The sequence below is a fragment of the Trachurus japonicus genome, chromosome 13, assembly GCF_045865225.1.
Source record: "Trachurus japonicus isolate A0001 chromosome 13, Traja_1.0".
Lineage (NCBI taxonomy): Eukaryota > Metazoa > Chordata > Actinopteri > Carangiformes > Carangidae > Trachurus > Trachurus japonicus.
The window spans coordinates 9,000,887-9,024,723 of record NC_140919.1 but is presented as its reverse complement, the minus strand read 5'-3'; the positions used below and the strand labels follow the sequence as shown (position 1 = coordinate 9,024,723).

The 23,837-nt window shown below is 38.5% G+C and overlaps 2 protein-coding genes across 2 annotated transcripts in view; one reads left to right on the top strand and one right to left on the bottom strand.

Moving 5' to 3' along the window:
- The window catches only part of ulk2 (unc-51 like autophagy activating kinase 2), a 49,865-nt gene extending 47,778 nt beyond the window's left edge, over positions 1-2,087 (top strand). Inside the window, exon 27 of the mRNA XM_085794794.1 lies at positions 1,598-2,087. Within this exon, the coding sequence (XP_085650920.1) occupies positions 1,598-1,662 (65 nt within the window). The 3' untranslated portion in view covers positions 1,663-2,087. The remainder of the gene's footprint in view (positions 1-1,597) is intronic.
- Positions 2,088-9,998: 7,911 nt separating this feature from the next.
- LOC146975401 (uncharacterized) lies at positions 9,999-15,950 on the bottom strand. Its single transcript, XM_085794385.1, has 5 exons — positions 15,767-15,950; positions 15,571-15,692; positions 14,018-14,246; positions 11,923-12,069; positions 9,999-10,369 (listed from the first exon to the last, which is right to left on the bottom strand). Exons 1-5 carry the CDS (start codon positions 15,924-15,926, stop codon positions 10,026-10,028), a joined length of 1,002 nt encoding a protein of 333 aa, XP_085650511.1. The 5' UTR covers positions 15,927-15,950; the 3' UTR covers positions 9,999-10,025.
- Between the last annotated feature and the right edge of the window lie 7,887 nt (positions 15,951-23,837).

Sequence of the window (23,837 nt, the reverse complement as noted above, 5' to 3'; positions counted from 1 at the left end):
CCCAATTCCAATTCTAGTTTTCATCCCTACCCCTAGCCGTTAACCCTTGCCCCTTGAAACGGAGCTAGTCTCTGCTGGCTTTCACATAAGCAGACGTGACAAACTTTTGCCACAAATCCTGTATTCAAAACCACGTTAACTTAATAAAATAAAATAAAATGAAATGTAATGCAGACTGATCGGTTCATTGTAAAACATTTATTTATTGATGTAAATGTGGTGTTTTATGTACTTATAGGCTCCAGAGCCCCGAGGCAGCGCTGCTCCTCTGTCCAATACACACATGAAGCTTCACTTTTAATTCAAACAAACTAATGCGACTGCCACAATTGTTACATTTCATCAATGAGACCAGCATTTATCTCCTAAAAAGAATGTAACTACCCGGTGGTAAACCTTTAAAAACCTGCGGGTAAGTTAATTAGTGATTGTCTTTTCTCCCCGGGATGACGACGGAGGTTGGCCGCCTGTCGAGCTCCCCAGATGGGCTGCTGCCGAAAAACTTATTCTCCGAAAAACATCGGCGCAAACGTCTAAACAGCCTCATGTGGATAAACCGACCTCACATTGGGGATCTAAACAGCTACTTTCTCGCATGAAAAAATATTAAAACTTAACAAAGTGACGTAATAACAGCGCTACAGCGAGAAATAAAACAGCTGCCGGTTGCCACGAGATGCATTCTGGGAAACTTCATACGTCATACCCCTCGGTTTGAAGTGTGCCTCTAAAAAATCTCCGTTTGAAGGGCCAGATAGCCCCACTACCACTTCCCCCTAACCCTCGTCTGAACCAGAATCGGGACGCCCTCATCAGCTGTTGTTAACATTTTAGGGCTGTCCCAAATATCATAATTTGATAATCGAAGCTTTGCGGGCATAAAATCGATTTAATTTGAAGCTTCAACGGTGCGATCGTAACGTCTGACGGGGGCGTAGCGGGATTAATGAAAGTAATGGCAAACAAACGCTGCATATCTCCAAAATCAGGCAGGTTTCTAGGATGCCTCACTGTAATGTAACAATTGCTGATGAGAACCGGTGTCAAAAAGGAAAAAGGGAACAAAGCAAAAAAAATCGATCACGGACTTTCATGATCGATTACCATGGCAACGAATGAAGCTTCGAAGCTTCGAATTTTTTGGGTCAGCCCTATAACATTTTCATGTTTCCCACATTCTCTGTTGTAAACTGTTTCCCTGTCTGTAACAACATCTGTTGCACGTCTGTCCGTCCTGGGTGAGGGATCCCTCCTCTGTTGCTCACCCTGAGCTTTCTCCTGGTTTTCCCTGTTAAAAGGGTTTTCTATGGAGTTTTTCCTCAGTGGATGTGAGGGTCTAAGGACAGAGGATGTTGTTGTGATGCCATGTGAAGCCCTTTGAGACAAACTGGTGGTAAAAACGGGCTATACAAATAAAATTGCCTTGCCTTGCCCCTACCATTACACGTAAACATGCAAAACAAAGGGCTAGGGCCACGGGGGGGAACTGGAATTCACCCACAGAAAGACACGCTCACTCTTTTTCTTCTCTTCTCTCTCTTCTGGACTAATCGTTGTTGTTTTTTGTGTTGTGTGTTGTGTTGTTTTTCCTCTGCAGACAAGGCGAGTGTTGACCGCAGGATCTCGGCTCTCTGCTACTGCACCGTCACACTGTACGAGTAGCGAGCGCACGCACACACACACGGGACCACGTTACGTCCTGAGACAGTTGACTCCTCTTCCTCTTCCTCCTCCTCCTCCTCCTCTTCCTCCTCGTAGCAGCTGAAGCACTTTTTTTGGTTCGACAGGTTTTTTTTGTATCACCTGTCACACTGACTCACAACCAAAGACTGAAGTCCTGCAGAGTCCCAGACCAGGACCAGGACCAGGACCGGGACCGGGACTCACACACTCTCACGCCATCTTGGTTTTGCTTCTTTCTTTCTTTTTGTTTTGTACGTGACAAACGAACTGCGGTCCATGGACGGAGGAGGGGCGGAGCTCCGAGACTCGACCTTGTGATGTCACAATGTCACAGCTCATTGACTCTGTTGTTCTTGTTGCTGTTGCTGTTTTTATTTATTCGTTGGGAGGAACGCGGAGGACATCTTGAAACCCTGAAGTGTCGGACGGAGCGAGGGATGAGGAGGAGGAGGGACCAGGACCACCTGAACACGGGTCGGTCGCTTCCACGAGTTCAAAGCACTTTACAGAGACCAGAACCAGAACCAGGACCAGGACCTGGACCTGGACCTGGACCTGGACCCCCCCTCCCGGTTCATGATCAACAGGTCGACTGCATACGTTTCCCATCAGGCACTGGGGGAGTTAAAGGGACAGTACACTGACCAACCCCCTCCTCCCCAGTCAGGACTAACGATGATGTAATGATGATATATAGTATTTAAATAAAGTAGGAAACATTAACAATATAAATATGTAAATAATATTATTATTATGTATAATAATCAAATGAGTTCTGGTTTTAAACATTATTATTATTATTAGACTTATTATCTGTTTTTTTTTACAACACACACACACACACACGTTTCCTCTCGGTTGCCCCCGACGATGTCACTGCTGTCGAACGAACTGAACTATTAGGAGGAATTATGGGATGGGAAATGTAGGACCTGAGTGTTTGTTTCTGTTTTTTTTTGGTTGTTTTTTGTTTTTCTACTACGGTTTATATACATGAGGGATTCAAACCTGTTTATTTGACAAACAAACCTTTATTTAAACTGAACTGGTGAAACAAACCGAACCGAACCAAACCGTTTCCCTGGTTACTGTGTGGGAATCGAACGGTGACCTGTTGATCATGTTGATCATGATAACGACGGGAGGGAAGGAGGGGGTGAGTTACATTGATGATGATGATGATGATGATTTAATATTAGCGAACAGACGACAGCTGTTTTTGTTTTTTAACCTGATGTTTGACGACTTGTAAATATTCGTTTTTGTTCATGATTTTCTCCTGTTTTCTGGGAGTGTGTGTGAGTGTGTGAGTGAGTTTGTGCATGAGTGTGTGTGTGTGTGTGTATAAACCTCCTCCTCTTCCTCCTCCAACGAGCACAACTCTTTGTATGTAAATAGACTTTGATACGTTTCCTCTTCACTTCGTCTGCCAAGGGTCCGACCACCACACTGCAAAAACTCAACATCCTACCAAGAATATTTGTCTTATTTCTAGTCAAAACTAATCTCATTATACTTAAAATAAGACTCATCACGTGAAAAGTAGCTTGTTTTTAGACATTTTTTACTTTTTTCAAGCATGTTTTCACTTGAAATAAGTAGAAAAATCTGATAGTGGAGCAAGTTTTTCTTTCTTATTAGTACAAGCACAAAAAAGTGCTTTCACTGGCAGATTTTTCTACTTATTTCAAGTGAAAATATGTTTGAAACAAGTGAAAATGATCTAAAAACAGGTTAATTTTTAGGTGATGAGTCTTATTTTAAGTGGAAAGAGATCAGTTTTGACTAGAAATGAGACATTTTGACAAGAAATAAGACAAATATTCTTGGAAAGATTTTGAGTTTTTTGCAGTGCAGGAGCTGCTGCGGCACCGCGCTGTGCCAAAGAAATCAAACACACACACTCGTGGCAGCTCTGAACTCTTTCTACAGGACTGTTCATCACACACACACACACACACACAGAAACACACACAGAAACACACACACACACACTCTGCTGGTTTCTCTGAGACTGTGACCTGTCACTCTCTGCACTCAGTCTGTCTGCTGTCTGTTCCCCAACACTGTATGTACTGTATGTATGTATGTATGTATGTATGTATGTATGTATGCATCAGTGTGTGTGTATAAACAGCTCTGTAAAAACATGAAGAGACCACTTCAAAATGATCAGTTCCTCTGGTTTTACTGTTCATAGCCGTGTGTTTGAGTAAAATGAACACTTTGGTTTCATTCTATAACCTACTGACAACATTTCTCCCAAATCGGAAATAAGAATATTGTCATTTAGAGCAGTGGTTCTCAACGTGGGGTCCTTTTTCTTGAAATTTTACAATTTTTTCTAGAATTGTTAAACTTTTTTCTTTCTTTTTATTTTTAGACATTTTACCACTTTTTTCTAGACATTTTGTAACTTTTCTTTTGAGAATAAAACCACTTCTTTCTAGAAATGTTTTTGGAGAAATTGTACCACTTTTTTTTCCAGAAATGTCTCTATAATATTTCCAAAAATTCACACCATTGGCCCTAATTTGAATGTACAAAACTTTATTCAGTCTCAGAACAAATATTTGTGTATTTCCATGTCCATGGTCTAATTTGTGTCAATTTAGGGGTCCTTGATGTAAAAAAGTTTGAGAACCACTGATTTAGAGCATTTATTTATTAGCATAAAATGGCAACAGGTCAAAATAACAAAAACAGACCTTGTATAATGCAAAGAAAACAAGTTCATATTCATTTTAAAACAACACAACACTGCTTTTTAAACTTAGGAAGAGTTTAGAAATCAACATTGATGATGGAATAATCCCAATTTTTAATCACAGCAGTGTTTTTTAAAATTATTTATAATCTTTCTTCCTCATTAAATCTGATTTTGCTTGTGTTGGAGTTCAATAGACACTGGAATCAATGGCTGCCATTAATACATGTAGAGAAGCTGGTTTATCAACAGCATTTTGGAGTAGTGGTCTCTTTATTATTTCCAGAGCTGTATACTGTATGTGCATATTTACACACACACACACGCACACACACATGCACTTGCCAGGTGTGCATTAAGGCCAGTAGAGTCCAGCTGCAGGAGGAGGAGGAGGAGGAGGAGGAGGAGGAGATGTGTAGAGCTTCTCTCTTCTCTTCTCTACACACGTCTGGGTTTCAGCTTCCAGACTGAAGCTGCCGGGAAGGAAACCCAGCTGAAGACGGACTGTTCTAGATAACGCATGGGTACCGAGTCTGTATAACCCCCCAAAAAACTCTTGTAGAAGTCCTATAGGATCTTGAATGTATGTACCCTGTTGTTGCTCCTCTCCAGCTTGACCTGAATGCATTTTGGAACAAAAAATAAAGAAAGGAAAACAGAAAAAAAAGAGAAGAAACTCCTCACTCGTCACTCACGACCCCTGAAAAATGCATCTTTACAAAGCACCGGTTTTTTTCAAAGAGAAATGTCGACGTTCTTCTTCTTCTCGTGTCTGGAATACAAGTCTTTGTTATTAAAAGAAGAAACATGAACTCTTCACATGTCTGTCTGTGGTCTTTTTCAAACTCAGAGAAGAAACTTTTACTTTATTCAGACTGGAGGACGGCGGTGGGTCAGGATCTGCTCCTCTGAACTCAAACTTCAGTTAATAACAATAACTTCATATTATTAACTGAAACATAGAACTTTACATTATTACTTCATAAGTTGAGTAAATAATAATGATACCTTAATGCTATAAACTCTCAATTTGAGTTCAGAGGCGTAACTAAAAGGGATAGTAGCATTTTTTAAAGTGGGGTTGTATGATCTACAAATAGCCCCTAAGTACTTTAATTGCAGTAGAAGACTCTCTAAACTCCTCCCGTTAGCAAAGCCAGCCCATAATAGCCCTGCCCAGAGATTTACAACATACAGTGTTGTGAACAGACCCAAAGAAACGGCCTATTTTCACGGCCTAAAAGAGGTTTTACCTGAAAAAAAATACACAGTTCCATTGTTCACTATAATATAATTTTTTCCAGCCCTTCAAAGTGCAGGAAAAACACAGTTTTTATTTGGACCTAACCAACTGCTGATCGGCGGGCGCTAACCCTGGGCGGAGGGATACGTGAGGTGGTTCGGTCCAAATAAAAACTGTGTTTTTCCTGCACTTTGAGGGGCTGGAAAAAATTATATTATAGCGAACAATGGAACTGTGTATTTTTTTCAGGTAAAACCTCTTTTAGGCCGTGAAAATAGGCCGTTTCTTTGGGTCTGTTCACAACACTGTATGTTGTAAATCTCTGAGCAGGGCTATTATGGGCTGGCGTTGCTAACGGGAGGAGTGCAGAGAGTCTTCTACTGCAATTAAAGTACTTAGGGGCTATTTGTAGATCATACAACCCCACTTTAAAAAAATGTTACTATCCCTTTAATATTTACTAAATCTCTACAACGTACAATCATTAATAAACTCATTAAACTAAGTAACTTTCCATTAATTTGTGTCATTGCTAACTAAATCTTTATAACTTATCATAATGAACTCATAACTTCAAACATTATTAACTGACATTTACTAACTTAACATTATTATCTCTTAATTTAGCCTACTGATAATAAGTTAACAAAATTTTTCATTATTTATTCAATTAAGATCAATAACTAATGTGTGCACATTGATTTCACTTTAAATTTGTACATAAAATAAGTTGATTAATAAAACTTTACGTAGAGTCTATTATTATTATTACTGATACATATTAACATTTAACTTTATGTGAAATAACAGATAGTTAATATGTACAGTATAACCTTGTTATAATGAACATCACCCCTGGCACATGTTCTCTGTATTTTCCTGTATAGGCTACTATCTGTGTTTGTCAACTTTTAAATAAAGCTGTTGAAAAAAAAGAAGCTCCCAGTGTAGATAGATAGATAGATAGATAGATAGATAGATAGATAGATAGATAGATAGATAGATAGATAGATAGATAGATAGATAGATAGATAGATAGATAGATAGATAGATAGATAGATAGACAATCATTCAACAGCGAGACATAAAATAGTAAAAAGTAGTGCATTGACAATAGAATAAATAAAAACAATAAATAGCCCATGATAATAAAAATGCAGGATTGCAGTGGAAAGTGCAATTTTTTTTATTTTTTTTAGCAGATCAATTAGCTTGTTTTTTTTAACAACTTTATTGACAACAAGAGTATACACAGGACTGAATACAGTTAGATGAAATAAGTGTATACAACATTAATACACAACCAAACCATCATAAATATGCCAGGGGATGAGCAAGACAGAAAAAACATAAACTTAAATAAATATTATGTAAAGCTTACAAAAATCATTGTATACATTTTAACAGCTTTTTTATTCTCACAATCACAGAGGGAGGAGATATATTGACCAACATATGCAGACAGTTCCAGGAAGTTTGGCTTCTTACCAGAAAATTTAGACTCATGTATATAAAATTTGGATAAAATAATTAACAAATTAATCATATAAACCTGAGAATTTAGTTTTTTATCATATTCAGTGTAGCCAAACAAAACATTTTTCCAGCATAAATTAAACTGGGGATAAAACAGTGGAAAGTGCAAGTGCATACACAGCAGCCCATGTGGGACGTCATTCTCCTCGTTCTCAGTGCGCATGCGCCCTGAGACATGCTGCTTCCGTGTTTACGGAAACGGTGAAACTCCAGATACAGGGACAGGGACTGTAGTGGGTCTAGGATGCAGGGTCCGTCACGCCACGTTTCCCTGCATGTTTGACCTCGTAAATCACAGTTCAGTCATGGCGGAGGATTTTGACATCGAGGACGAGCTTCACTTCTTTGCTGAGCCGAGTCTGTACGAACCGGAGTGGACCGAGGAGGAGCTGAGGCAGCAGGACCAGGCTGCAGCTGGACCAGACCATAGACCAGACCATAGACCAGACCATAGACCAGACCATGGACCAGACCATGGACCAGACCATAGACCAGACCATAGACCAGACCATGGACCAGACCATAGACCAGACCATAGACCAGACCATGGACCAGACCATAGACCAGACCATGGACCAGACCATAGACCAGACCATAGACCAGACCATAGACCAGACCATGGACCAGACCATAGACCAGACCATGGACCAGACCATAGACCAGACCATGGACCAGACCATAGACCAGACCATAGACCAGACCATAGACCAGACCATAGACCAGACCATGGACCAGCAGCAGCAGACAGGAGCCGAGCGCAGGAAACCTGGTGGTGCAGCTGTACTAGATGCAGGCAAAGACGGTTTATAAACCACATAACACATAGCACACAACACAAAAGACACATCTATAGACATTTTTTTTAAACTTTATTAACATTTATGTACAGAACAATACTGTAAATAAAATAAAAAAAATACATATAAAAATATACAAAGAGTTTATGCTTACCATGTATATATAATAAAAAATAAAATATCTATCTATATATATTAAAAAAACATTGAAGTAAAGAAGATCATAAATAAATAAATACATATCCAAAATAAAATTGGTTTTTGACGCTTTTGGTATTTCAAGTCCTTTGGTGTCGGTGCCATAGCTACTGAAAAAGCTCTTTCAAAAAAAGAGCAAAGTTTGGTTTTCCGTCAGTCCATTTTCCTTTGTGTATGTGACATTTTCCTAAAAATAAAACAAGTTGTACAAAAAAAATTAAATCATTATCCAATTGGTTATCATCAAAATAAAGAAAAATGTCCTTTTCATGTAGATGTATTGGATGACCAGTTATCTATAGACATAGAGAGACAGGAAGTGTCACCATGTGATTGGAGCCTCTCATGGAGCATCTTTCCATATTGAATATCTTTGATGCAGGCCGATGCCGACAGACGTGGAGAGCCTGTGCTGCGCGGACTGGGAACTACTGACACCCACACTGGAGAAGCTGGACATCTCAGACTCAGACTCAGACTCTGCTGTTGCCCCTGTTGCCCCTGTTGCCCCACCGACCCCGTGCATCACAGCCCAGCAGGAGTTTCCTCCGCTGCTGAGCCGCGGGGTGCTGGAGGTGATGCTGCACAGCTCTCAGGTCAGCTGGAGGAGACGGCCGAGGCCCCGAGGACCGAGGGGCCACGGGCTGTCAGAGGAGTAAGTAACAGAGAGAGTACAAGTACTACTGGTCAAAATGTACTCCATTACAAGTAAAAGTAGCTCAGTCCACATGTTACTCCAGTAAGAGTAAAAAAGTACTTGCTTTTAAATGTACTTAAGTATCCAAAAGTACATGCTTTTAAATTGACTTTAAGTAAAAGTAAGAGTAAGAGTAAATGTCTTATTCTCCACATCAGTGAATGACTCTAATTGTTTGTAAATGAATTTAAGGAGCTTTTAACTCTTGTTAGTGAGAATGAACTCTTTGCTGCTCAGCTGCACTGATGTGCTGCTTTTAGGGGTTAGGGTTTCCTTCTCTGACAAACACAGCTTGTGTCCAATAGGATTTTAGAAAAAGACCTGAAAGTAACCAGTACTTTTCAGCCTTCCTACAAATTAACTCGAGTAAAAGTAAAAATATTTGTCTTGGAAATGTATTCAAGTAAGAGTAATAAGTCTCTAATACTCAAGTAAAGTACAAATCATCTGGATATGTACTTAAGTACAGTACTCAAGTAAATTTACTCCGTTACTCTCCACCACTGGTAAGTAATCGATTTCTTTGATAATTGATAATAAAACGTCTTTTTTTTTTGCTCAGCTACGTCGTTTCATAGATCTGAAATAATGTATTTTCTCATTTTCTTTCCCAGACAGTGCAGATCGGTGGCTTTTCGAGTTGTGTTGGAGTGGGTTCTGAAAGGGAAACCGCTACCGGCAGGAGGAAAACACAGCAAAGTGTTTCCCTCCTGCATCGTTGGAGCCGTTCGCGACACCTACCCCTCCCCTACTGGGCTGTACGAGGGGTCCAAAGAGCCGGAGTTAGCATTTGAAGAACTTCTTAGATGATCACACACACACACACACACACACACACCCCAACATGGATCTCACTATAATATTCATTTGGACACTCACTGTTACATCTTGGACTAATTTCATTGAACTGTAGGATTTTACTTCAGTATTTTTTGTGAGAAGTTTTATATAATGTTTGTGAATAAACCATTGTGAATCTAAATGAACTGCCTTTTATTTTTCAACTTTATTAGAACATTTTTCATAAATCAAACATAACAAAAAAAAGAAACAGTGGCACTTCAATCTGTGGTGCTTCAAGTTCAGGACAGAGCTCGGGCTAGGGCTGGTCCACAAATACAAACATTATTGTTCACCAGCTAAACCGAGTTTTATGTTTTTCAGTCACTTCTTCCTTGTCAGGCTTCGTTTTAGTATTGTAGTATTTTTTCTTTTCTTTTTGCCTTTATCTGACACCACCCAGTAGAGGTAGAGAGGATAGGGGGAGGAGGCAGAGGGAGGGCTGCCCGACACGGGATTCGAACCGGGGATCGCAGCCTCTACTACAGGGGGCGGCCGCTTCACCCACTGCGCCACGTACTGCCCCACGCTTGGGCTTTGAGGCGGTGATGGGGGATGCGGTGGATGCGGTGGATGTGACGTGGGGTCCTTGAATGCGACTGAAGGATCCAAACGTCGCTGAAGAACTTCCACCACCAGGTTCTGTCTGAACGTCTGTGTGGGATGCCCTGAAGAGAAAGAAAGAAAACATAAAGTTCATTATGAAATAAATTATATATCAGACTCAGAATTTGCTCACAACAACACATGTATTCACATTTTGACTCTGGCTGTTTTCGAAACCGCATACTACCGTACTGCCTACTGCATACTGCGTTAGTATGTACTGTTGTATACTACATACTGAATGTGGGATTCAGAAGTTTCCCAGAATGCAATTCGTGGCAACCGGTAGCGGTAGCTATAAAACAGGCGAAAAGCTGTTTTATTTCCCGCTCTAGCGCTGTAATTATGTAACTTTATTAAAGGGACAACAAGGAGTTTCTCCATCGGCAGAACGAAAAATTACGCGACAATAAAAAAGTCTCACGTTAATGTGGATGAATCTACGTCACCACTTGTTAATGGGCCCATTTTAGATAAATCTATGGTTTTGTCTCTATGGTTATTTTGTTATTATTAGTGGTGGTGGAAATGCTGGTCGAGCCGACCAACGTTTCTTTACTTTCGGTTTCGTGGCGAGTCATGAGAATAACGCCGCTGAATCACCGTTTATGGTGGGAACTACGACGGTATGTGATCGTCTTCCAACCTCTGACTTTAATTCTTGATGAATGAAAACATGAGTCTGTCTTGCGCCGGTCAAAGTATTTCACGGTGCGCGGAGGCTCATAAATGTAGTGAGAAAACACTTCGCTTTTCCAAAACTCCTCGTTGTCCCTTTAAGTTTTAATGTTTTTCATGCGAGAAAGTAACTGTTTAGATCCCAAATATACGGCCAGTTGATCCAAACGACGGCTGTTTAGAAGTTTGCTCCGATGTTTTTCGGAGAAGTGAAGCTCCGCAGGGACCGCAACATCACAGAGACAGCAGCCGGTCTGCAGAGCTGCTCGGCCGGCCAACCTCCGTCGTCATCCCGAGGGAGAAAACGATCGCTAATTAACTTACCCGCAGGTTTTTAGAGGTTTACCACCGGCTGGTTAAATTCTTTTTAGGAGATAAATGTTGGTCTCATTGATGAAATCTCAATTGTGGCAGTAACATTAGTTTGTTTGAATGAAAAGTGAAGCTTCCTGTGTATTGGACAGAAGAGCAGCGCTGCCTGTAGCCTACGTACAGAAATCACCACATTTACATCAATAAATAAATGTTTTACAATGAAACCGATCCGTCTGCAGTTAAGTTTTATTTTATTAAACTATATAACATAGTTACGGTACACAGCAAAGATACTTCACTACCGTCTTTGGTTACGGTTAGACGTCGGGCGCATTGCATTGTGGGATATAGTATGCAATGTAGACTGGCCAGATGCATTCTGGAGATATTTTCCGAATCAGTACAACATCCGGGAATTTTTTGCATACTGCAGATTTTGCTCTTGTTTGCATACTGCATACTGGCCAAATCAGTACGTACTAGCAGTATAGTATGCGGTTTCGAGTACAGCCTCTATGTACGATCTAAAAATAAGTTAGAAAACTTTGACCTGTGCGTTACTTCACTAAAACACAAGAGTTTTCCTCATTTATTATTATTTACTATTTCTCAGGCATCTTACCGGACGCTGCGGTAGCTTGTTCACGCTGAGCCTTCTCGTTGTGGTCCATTATGGCGAGCTGGGTGCGAGCTTTCATGGAGGAGTGGTGGAAGTGAAGTCCCTTCTCCGTGTACTTCAGTAGGGAGGAGTGGAACGCCTCTCGCTTGCCTAAGAAAACAAATTCAGGATTATTTTTACTGATCAATGTCTAAGGAAACTGAAATGTGAAAAAAAAATCACCGCTCATCCATAGACAGGATTCTTCTGTGAGGTGCTGGAGCTGAACTTAGACACTCGACAAACAAAATCAGCAATCGCACACAACTCTGTGCATATCCCAATTTATTTAATTTATAGCTTTCGGTCTGTGACCTTCTTCAGGCATGAAGACAAGTGGATGTGGCTGTTACAAAAGGATTCTGGCAGTCACCTCCCTTGATTACTTATACAGTCGTCCTCAAAATTATTCACACCCCTGGCAAATACAAGGAATTTCTTAATTTTGTCAGTCACAGATTGGTATTTCAACTCAGATTTGACATGAAGAGGACATTAGGGAAGGTCTGGAGCCATGACCAATTTGTCGGCTTTGCCTTTTAATAGTCACAGCACTTGGGACTTGATACTTTGCACCACTGACACTGGCACCTTCTTGTATCCTTTTCCTTTCTTTTTCTCTTTCTATTTATTTATTGTATGATTAATTGTGTTAACTGTTTCCTTATTTAACTGTGTATTTAATGAAATATGTATCTCTGTTACGGTGAGCCGAAGACAATTTTCCACGATGGTGGACAATAAAGTTTTATTGTATTTTTGGCATTTCCAATGTGTCCTCACTGAGCTCTCTGGTCTTTCCCATAACAAGTCTTGCGTTGACATGAAAATGACTGAAACATCCCAAGCAAGTCAACTTTTATAGTCAGAAAACTGGTCAAAAAACTCTCAGAAACATTGAAAATAATTGTAAACACCTTTAGACCCTTAAAGAGAACGGTTTGTTCGAACATCCTATGGCCTTTTGTCTTGGTATCACTGAGGTATAATGATGAATAATTTTGGACATGGTGATTTTTGTTCAACGTTCAAATAAACACCTTTAACAATGTAACTTTACTTAAATAAATTGGTAATTTCCCTCATGTCCTATTCATGTCAAATCTGAGTTGAAATACTAATCTGTGACTGACAAAATGAAGAAATTCCCTGTATTTGCCAGGGGTAAGAATCATTTTGAGGACGACTGTATATTTTTTCGAATACAGCCTAAGGCACAGGATCCCTCAGTTGAACTACTAATTCCCATGATGTCCTTCTAGCCTTTATGCTCACACAGGTGTCTGGCTGCACTACATAATCAAGGGAGGTGACTGCCAGAATCCTTTTGTAACAGCCACATCCACTTGTCTATGGAGCCATTTCCCTGACATTAAAAGTTGGCATTGAAAACAGAATTTGGCATTGTAATAAAAGTTGTATTGACTCTGAAACAAGTATTGGCATTGAAAAATGTTGGAACACAGGCGTAAAAAATACAATATTTAATTTGGATTCTTTTTAAATATATTATCATGTAGTTTTCACTGTCAGTCTTAAGATTTTTCTTCATGTCCATCTTTTTCAGTGTGTTTTTTTACACTGCATTTTTCCCCCAGTCTCACTGGTTTTCAGTTTCAATTTTTTTTTTCTGTTTCAATGTTCTTTTTTTTCAATGCCAAGTTACTGTCAGGGTTTTGGCGTGGAGGGGAGGGTCTGAGGGGAGGGGCTACGGACGCATGGAGAAGAAATCTGAAGACTGACATTGAAAACTACATGATAATATATTTTTAAAAAATCCAAATTAAATATTGTATTTTTTATGCCTGTGTTCCAACATTTTTCAATGCCGATACTTGTTTCAGTGTCAATACAACTTTTATTACAATGCCAAATTTTATTTTCAATGCCAAAAACTTTTATTACAATGCCAAATTCTGTTTTCAATGCCAACTTTTAATGTCAGGGAAATAGCTCCATACTTGTCTTCATGCCTGAAGAAGGTCACAGACCGAAAGCTTGCAAATAAATGAAGGAAATTGAAATCAAACAGGGCAAAACTAGGACAGGAAACACAAACCTGTGTGTTTGAAGAGAGCCATGTGCCTCAGGTCCTGTATCAAACGTTGGTCAAGGACGAAGGAAGACAAGGTCCTGAAAGCAGGAGAGTCTTTCTGCAGCCACCTCTTGCGTCTCTGTTCTTCTGGACTGAGGTCGCCGTGCTGACAGGTCTTCTGTTCTCCGTCCTCCTCCCAACGGTGCACACCGCAGATGTGGTGCAGCAGCGCCTGCCACTTCTCTGTCAAAACCTGCAGCAAATGTTTTAGCATAAATATGAATGAATACATGAATATTGTATATGTATAAACATGTATATTCAACTGAAAAAGATGTTTTAGCTTCTCAGCATCGTCTAACCACACAAATACTAAACAGTTTTTGTCTTATAGAGTCATAGAAAGGACAGTAGAACACAAAATGAATTTCATTCTCCACCTAGTTGTCACATAAATTACAAATTCTATCGTCTTCTGCTGTGCCGACATCTCTGCCTGTCTCAATATGAAGACCAAGAACACCAGCTCTCATAGAGCACACAGGGATCTTTTCTTTTTAGACACATTATACAAAACATAGTTTTCTGGACCAAATACCTGTTTTATTTAGCAGTAAGTACACAGTTTTGGTTTACCTCAAATATCTAATGCCCATCTATCTTTACTTTGTTGGAAAATAATTTCTTTTGATACGTTAATCTCCACTTTCTCTTTGTTATAATAACGGTCTTCATATCCAGCTCTCAGCAAGATGTCATATACAGTATTTCCCTGTCCCATGCCCCATTGGTCAGAATCCCCACACTCCTACTGCATGATCTAACACTGGACACACACAACTCTGATATAATGTGGAGTATATGTAGTACCCAACATCCTTTAGAGTCTTTATTTTGGCTCTAACGCCCCCTAGTACCCGGTTTACTGACTCAGCCAGTAGTGATGACCCCTTCATGATATTCATGTGTTCATCCAAATAGAGACCCAGGTATTTGTAGCCTCTTGAATAGTTCAACTTTGACTCTCCAAACTGAAATTGGAAATCATCAATCTTGTTTGCTTAACAGCGTTTTTAAAATGCATCATTTCTGTTTTCTGTTCTTTTCATTCATAAATAAAAGTTATTCAATAATTTCAATCACATATATAGAAAAACAAACATAGAGGGAACTTGCCACATCTGTACTCCAAGGGATCGTCTTAATACTCTGTTGTTTTTTAATAGTTGCCATTGTAATTTATCTCTTGATTCATTTCAATTTATCTCTTGATTCATTGCTTAATTATTAATTTTGGTCATTTTGTTTTAATTTTGTTTTTTCTCTCATTAATTCATTTGTTATTTTATTTTGATAAGATACATTTAATTTTATCTATTTATTTTAATGGTGAGGTTCTGGATAAGTCCTCCCAGGGTTTCTAACCTCTCCAGCACTGATTCATTGTCGTTTATCATATATTATCTATTGTATAATTTCTTTCTTTTATGTGATATACTCTTGTTTGTAATGTTATTTTGCCAGCGATGTAAAACAGCAAACCCCTAACCTAACAGAATATATTTGATGATACTCACATCCGGGTCGCCCCCGCAGGTTGCACATGCATACCATAAGTGGTTGCATATGGATTTGATCCAAGGCTGAAGGTCACGGTTCTCCTTCTGGTTGGATGCTGTCAGTAGTTTCTTCATGAGGCCTAGACACAGACACAGGTTTCATTAGTTCACTCTGACAAGACACAAACATAAAAGCCAAGACCCATTTACTTACTCTTCACAACGTGCCGTACGTCAAACTCATGGTTAATCTCTGAGTAATCTTCCTGCATTATCTCCCTTATAGACGGCGATGTGTCCGTGGTCACCACCTCCACCTCCACACCGCGCTCCAGGAGATAGTCCAGCCCTCTGCGGAACAACACCGGCTCCATTGCTGCAGAGCTGGACGCCTCCGTCGCCTGGTTATTGAAACATCATTATACTTATGCCATATTTAGTTTATTTGATAGGGACAATGCAGGTTAACATAGTGACACCTCCACTCGTTATAAACAAATCAATGTGACTGATGTTCTGCAGACAGAGTTTATAGCTGATGCTAGTTTCCAACTCCCGTCCCTAGTTAGGCTTTTAGTAGAAAAAAAGAAGGTAAGAAGAAAGACATCAAAGTTACATAACACTATAAAATACATCTAAAATCATACCAAGTCATGACACATTAAAAATGCATACAGTTCTGGATTTTGTTTCAGCCAGACTTTAACCTTTGTATTAAAAATCCTAATGTCTGGGGTTAGTTTTATTTCAGTCGGTAGTGAATTCCACATCTGGGAACCCTTTATAGAAAAGGAGGTCTTACGGCGTGAGATTTTACAGTTGCCTCTTGCCGTAACCCCGGTGATCCTATCACTGTTTTATCTTCTAAAAAGACTGCACAGCACATCTGGAGCCAAGTGCTGCAAACATTTAAAAACCAGTTTGACAGACGAAAATTTTAGGAAATTATCAAAGCAAAGCAAATTATACTGCTTCAAAATGTGACAGTGATGCCACTTTATTGGTTTCTTTCCATTATTTTTATGGTTTGATTATACAGAGCAATTACAAATTGTTTACAATATTATTGAGAATTAGGAAGTTATTCGTTTCAAAATGGGACAACGCACAAAAACATTTCTCGTGAGACAAGGAAAGACGCCTTGAGCTAAGTTGTGGCAACTTTTGCTAATTTCCACCTGGTAGGATAAGATAATGGGATAACAATATGAAAACCATTGAAATATGACAGATAAAGTGATATGATGACTATAATAATTAAAATAAAATATATTATAAATAAAATGTAATAAATAAATATATTATAATGTCTTTGTGACTCTGATAAAAGCTTCCTGGACAAGGCGGAGTTTTCAGAAGCAAAAAGGGCAACTATTGGTTTTCATTTCAACAAGGGAAATACTACTACTACTAAATACTAATTAGCATTGGCATTGCCAAGGACCTCACGATACGATACGCATCACGATACTTGAGTCACAATACGATATGATATTGCGATATCCAAATTTTGCGATATATTGCGATATTCTACATAGTTCACTGAAAAATGTAAAAGGCATTATTATGCATCTTAAAATCCGAGTTGTATGTACATCAGATGATAGTGATAATTCATGGGACAAACTGAGTCAAAACAATGTAATTCAAATTATCCATGCCATTTTATTGTAACTATGCAAGCGCAAGTTACAACAACATATTTGCATGAACAACACACTGTCTGAGGCAGCAGTACAGTGACACCTCACGGAGCAGTCGTACTGGATTTACGTCTGAAACATGATTTATTATTTGAAAAAAGTCGATATATCGAGTATCGCGATACAAAATATTGCGATATATTGCCGTATCGATGTTTTTGCCCACCCCTAATACTAATACTTTTTACTGTTACACTTGCCTGCACCAAATCAAACTGGATTATTTCCTTTGTTGCGTCCTCCATGAAGCTGTAGGTGTTGTATTTCGCAGAGTAGCCCGGGCTGTAAGATTCAGAGACAGGATTACATCAATTCTCAGTATATCTTAGTTTAATCTTGAGTGTTATTTATTTACATTTACGCAATTACATTTTAATGAATGAGAGGGTTGATATAATTACCTACCTGTCTGATCTCCCATCTCCAGACACGTGCACCCCTGTTGGAGTCTGAAGCAGACGGTCCATGATGGCCTGGTGTTGCTCTTTGTACTTCATATCAACGGCAGGGATGAGATACGACGACTGTATAGAATAAAATGTTTCTTTCTTTGGCATCTGGAGGTTGAGCAGTTCAGCCCAGTCAGCAACGGCAGTGTACGTAGCCCCGGTGAAAAGTGTCGATGCAGAAAAAAGAAGATCGTTTTCCGGCATTCCACGAACATCCGGACAGGAAGTCCACAACCCGCTGTGTCCATTGAGGCATTCCCATTCGACCCGGACTTGGCTCCCCGTGGAGGAAACACGAGGTTCGAGGATTGTCCCTCCACATTTATGGCAGTTTTCAAAAAGCTGCATCAGGCTGGACTGGTTGACGAGCCATTTCCTTTCTCTCCAAGTTCCCGTTTCCCCGGATTCTTCAGGACTCGGAGTGGAAGCGCTCGTTGGACTAGGAACAAAGCCCGGGGCGTCTTCTTCCTTGGCGTCTGGAGGGACATCTGCTGAGGACATGCCGATGTCCTCCTCAAAACTGTCCTCCATACTGTCCGGTTTAATCCATGGCGCTTGTATATCCTTTTTAGGAGTAAATAAAAATCACAGCACTCGTTAATAACACACTGCAAAAATATTTGTCTTATTTCTTGTCAAAATGTCTCATTTCTAGTCAAAACTAATCTCTTTGCACTTAAAATAAGACTCATCACCTTAAAAATTCACTTGTTTTTATATCATTTTCACTTGTTTCAAACAAATTTTCACTTGAAATAAGTAGAAAAATCTGCCAGTGAAAGCAAGTTTTTTGTGCTTGTAATAAGAAAGAAAAACTTGCTCCACTATCTGATTTTTCTACTTATTTCAAGTGAAAATATGCATAAAAGAACTAAAAAGTGTCTAAAAACAAGCTACTTATTATGTGATGAGTCTTATTTTTTAAGTGTAATGAGATTTGTTTTGACTAGAAATAAGACAAATATTCTTGGTAAGATATTTGAGTTTTTGCAGTGTAGTGGCTTTGACTAATCGACACAAACAGAGCTATTATTCATGCTATACATTGATAACAGTTTTATAAAGACAATTCAAATTCTAAATTTTAAAAAGTTGCAATTTATAAAGTGGTGAAATTTAAAATTAGTGTTGAACTCATTTGCATATTTAAAATTAATTTCCCAAGAAACTTGAAATACAGAAATGTTACTTTTCATGTATACTTTCATTGTGTGAAGTTTCGTTGTGGTAGGAGTACAGGGGGGGGGGGGGGAATAAGCCTATTCGGGTGTATTTTAGGCATATTCCATTTCTGTATTGCTCATTTGCATATACATATCCATTTTTAAAGAAAGTTGTAATACAAAAAAATGTACATTTCATAAATACTTTCATTGTGTAAAGTTTCATTGTGGTAGGAGTAAAGGAAAAAAAATAAGCCTATTCGGGTGTATTTTAGGCATATTTGATTAGTGTATGGCTCATTTGGATATTCATATCCATTTTTAAAGAAAGTTGTAATACAAAAAATTGTACATTTCATAAATACTTTCATTGTGTAAAGTTTCATTGTGATAGCAGTAAAGGAAAAAATAGCCCCATTGGGGTGTATTGTTGTCTGGCCTTATTGGCACCATAGACTTTATACAGTAAACCAATGAGAATTAAACATATTTCCCCAACTAGGATTTCTTAGGACTTTTAGTATGTTGTTCTGGACACCTCAAAGAAATGGTGTATGGTGAAAAACATTCTGTTACAATTAGTCTGTCAGAAAACGCTATTTTGCCTGGACTATTAGTCAGTAAGGGTTGATATTTTATACAGTAGGTGAGTAAGCAGTGGCAAGCATAGACAGATATGGTGGCAAATACTTACAGGTTCATATGACCATGTTGGGGGAAGGGCTATGTAGGTCCATGATGTTGACTGACTTGTCCCGTCTGTGGCTTGGGGACTTGTGAGCACCATTCGTAGTCCTCCATGCTGCTTCGACTCGCTGGAAACCGGTGTCAGTGTTTCCATCTCCATGTCCTGGGTCTCTGTTGCAGCAGGAAGGTCCTGGATTTACATTTACATTGGTTTCAGTGACAGTTTTGTTTCTGCTTATGTCTTTTGCCAGTAATCAGTCAAGCACAGTTAGTCAGTGGGTTCAGAAAATATTTTTCTCCTTTACCACATCTACAGCTCTGGAAAAAATGAAGAGACCACTCCCAAAATGATCAGTTTCTCTGGTTTTACTGTTTATAGGTATGTGTTTGAGTAAAATTCAATTCATATTTTTTTGTTTTACTCTATCAACTACCGACATTTCTCCCAAAATTGAAATAAAAATATTGTCATTTAGAGCTTTTATTGGCTGAAAATGACTCAACTCGTCTAAATGACAAAAAATATCAAGTCTTTTCAGACCTTGATGAATAATAATAATGCAAAGAAAACATGTTCATATTTATTCCTTAACAACACAGCAAGAATATTTTAAGGAAGAGTTTATCAATCAGTTTTTGTGGGATAATGTCGATGTTTAATCCCAGCAGTGGTTTTTATTTATAATCTTCCTATAAAACCAGATGTGGTTCAGGTGATGACCTCATCAGTGTCTCATTAAGGAGAATGAGTTGTGTTTGTGTTGGTGTTTAAAAAAGAAAAGAAAAGAATGACTGTCATACATGTAGAGATGCTTTTTAGAAACATTTGTGAAAGTGGTCTCTTGTTTTTTCCAGAGCTGTATGTGTTTCAGAACACGGTTAAGGTTTTGTCTAGCCCAGTGGTTCTCAACTGGTGGGTCGGGACTCAAAAGTGGGTCGGGGACCCGTTCTGGATGGGTCGTGGACAGCTGGTCAAAAAAGTAAATAATATTTAATGCACATCTGATGTTGGACGTGTCTTTTATTTTGAAAAATAACTTATTTTGAAAGGCACAGGAGACACGTGAACACATGCAGTTGTAATGCTCCTCCTCACTTTCTTATTATTTGCTCTGAATGCAAAGATATCAGTTTCTTATTAATGTGGCCTGAATGCAGTGAATCTTGTTTTGTTTTGTTTTGTGGGTCTTTATTTGGTACGATTTGATATTTATTCACTTTTGTGAACATGCTCTGAATGCAGAGATTCATTAGAAGTCAAATATATCATTTTGTTGATCTCCATTTTGTGCAGTTTGATATTATTTTATTCACCTCTGTACATGCAGTTGTCATGGTAACTCCTCAGTTTCATTCATGTCTGAAATGCACTTTGCTCAATAAAGAGCTAAATGAGTATAAAAATGGGTCGTGACTTAATGACCATGGGACAATGTGGAGCCCAGAGTGAGACTAGTTGAGACCCCCTGGTCTAGCCAGCTAAAAGGCTGTCTGCTCCCCGCCCTCCCCCGTTGAATTGTATGTAGCTTTTTTTTTATTGTCTGTGTTGTGTTGTCTGTTGTTGTGTTGTATTATGTCTTGTGTTGTGTTTTTTTTTTTTGCTATGGACCCAGAGTCCGAAATAAAGAAATATATATGTAAGATAAAACAACACAGTTCCCAGGTTGTGACAAAGGGAGGACGCTGGAGCACACGGTCAAATAACAAACATTTATTGTACGTTTCGACACAAGGTCTTCGACACAAGGTCTTCTTCAGAGCAAACCTTGCTCTGTTTGCTCTGAACAAGACCTTGTGTCGAAACGTCAGCAGCCGCACCTCAATAAATGTTTATTATTTGACCGTGTGCTCCAGCGTCCTCCCTTTGTCTCCACTGCTCCAGAGTTCGTCAAGCTGAAGCGCGGAGGATCTCCCTTTTTAGTTCCCAGGTTGTCTTTGGTTCATCAGAAAACAGGCATTTTTACCATAATAAGTGCTCGTGTACACTAATATATGGAACAGACAATGCGTTCAGTTCAGGTTGCTGCAACCTCTGAGTTTGCACTGGTCGATAGTAGCACAATGCTAGTTCAAAAGTAGCTTGTATAGCTGCTGTATATAAAAAGTTAGTGGTACCTGTAGCAGCCTAATGTAAAAACGTATAGTACCTCTAGTGGCGCTGTGTTGGGAACAGCCGTAGATCTCAAAAAACTTCGTCCTGTTGTTTGTTTTTTGAAATCATCTGGTGAAAAATGTTCACTGCAAATCCGCAGGTTCTGCAGCGCTTCATAGGATGAGTCGAGGTCCATGCGCAGCGCCAGCAGCCACAGTCTGAGGCGGTGTGGGTCGGACACCGGCAGCCGGTGGAAAGACAGATTCTCGGGTCTCCAACTTCTACGCTTTTCTCGGCTGAAGCAGCCAGGGTAGCAACAGACAAGAACCATTTTAGAAGACAAAAAAGAAATGCCGGTGTAACGTTAAGGCTACTCGGGACTGCTGCTGTTCCTTCACCGATGTAAACACGGAAGTAGGTTCAGGGCAAATCTCGCGCATGCGCAATGACACCGACAGAGCCGCGAACTGGAGCCAAAGAGCCAAAGACGGTTTATAAACCTGGAGCTTTTTTTTTGTGGTTAATAAGGTGAAAGAAGTGTCATTTAAAATTATTCATAGATGTTACCCAGTTAAATCCTTCTTTATCAAATTCAAAATTGTTGACCTAGATCTGAAGTGTGCCTTTTGTGACTACCATACTGAGACTGTTATTCATCTGTTTTGGAAATGTGAATATACCCGCAAACTGTGGCAAGATATTTGTAGATTCATTTTAGATCATATCTGCTGTGATTTTGAGCTCCTCTGGCAAAATGTCCTTTTTGGATTTATAAAGAGTGACGCTCCAGCTGAAAAAGAATATTTTTTAATTAATCTCATTTTAATTCTTGCAAAGTTTTATATCCACAAGTGTAAATTTGCCAAAGTAAAACCCATTTTTTGTGTTTTCATGAAAGAACTGGAGGTGTATTTCAAGTCAGTTTCCTCTGCTAATAACAAGAAAGCTATCAAAACTATAAATCTGTGCTCCCACTTTAATATCTTTAATTCAATTTAATTTCCATTGCTCATATCCCCTGGTGTGTCTTGTTCTTTTTCTTCTCCTTTTTATTTTATTTTATTTATTTTTTTACTATTATTTATTTCTATTTATGTATGTTTTTATTTTATTGTCACGTCTATTTGTTATCCAAGTGTTATTAATATGATGCTCATATGGTTTTATGCACTGTTTATGTATTTTGTAAAGCAAAAATAAAGTTGTTAAAAAAAAAAAAAACCTGGAGCTTCCGCTAGTTTTTTTTTTTTTTGTGCTTTATTGTAAGCGTAACATAATTATCTAAGCACATAACATAGCATATGTTAACATAATGCATTATACAGAGAGATAGAGGTGGACAAAGCAGACAGGGGGATAATAAGAAAAGGAAACAAAAATGACAATAGCAGTACAAATAATGACATTACAAATAAAAATAAATAAATAAAATAAATACAAATAAACATTGCCAGATTTGGAAGAATCTATTTACCTAGTAAAAAGTTCTTAAAGAGGGGCTATGTTGAATCTTTCAAAAATACAGTTCGTTTTCATAGCTTTTTTATTTTTAATGCCTTTTATTGTAGTTGCATATTGGAGAATTTCTTGTGTGAAATGATCCAGGCTGAGTTTTGATTCTGTCCATTTTTTTTTGTGGATATGAAATTTGGCCATAAGTACTACCAGTTGTATAAAGAATGTTGTGTCTTTGTCCAACTTGTTGTTTTCAAAGAAAATAAAAATGTCCTTTTCTTGTAGAGTGATGAGCTTCCGCTAGTTGACATGAGGGTGAGTAAGAAAAACTGGTCACTCAATACATCTATGAAAAGGACATTTTTCTTTATTTTGATAATAACCAAATGGATAATGTACAACTTGTTTTATTTCTAGGAAAATTTCATATACACAAAAGAAAATGGACTGACGGAAAACCAAACTTTGCACTTCTTTTGAAAGAACTTTTTCAGTATGGCACCGACACCAAAGGACTTGAAATACCAAAAGCATTAAAAACAAATGTTATTTTGGATAAATATTTAATTAATATGATTTTCCTTACTTCAATGTTTTTATTTTTTTATTTTTTTTATTTAAATTTTTTATATACATGGTAATTATAAACTCCTTGTATATTTATAGTTTTTTATTTTTTTTTCCCTGGCACAACAGTATTGTTATGTACATAAGTGTTAATAAAGTTTAAAAAAAA

Bases quoted from the DNA above. Each gene is read 5' to 3' on its own strand.
- LOC146975401 (XM_085794385.1), bottom strand. From the start codon at position 15,926: ATGGAGCCGGTGTTGTTCCGCAGAGGGCTGGACTATCTCCTGGAGCGC. The intron at 15,693-15,766 runs GTAAGTAAATGG...GTCTGTGTCTAG, and splicing joins CGTACGGCACGTTGTGAAGA to GCCTCATGAAGAAACTACTG. The intron at 10,370-11,922 runs GTAAGATGCCTG...CTTTCTCTTCAG, and splicing joins ACAAGCTACCGCAGCGTCCG to GGCATCCCACACAGACGTTC.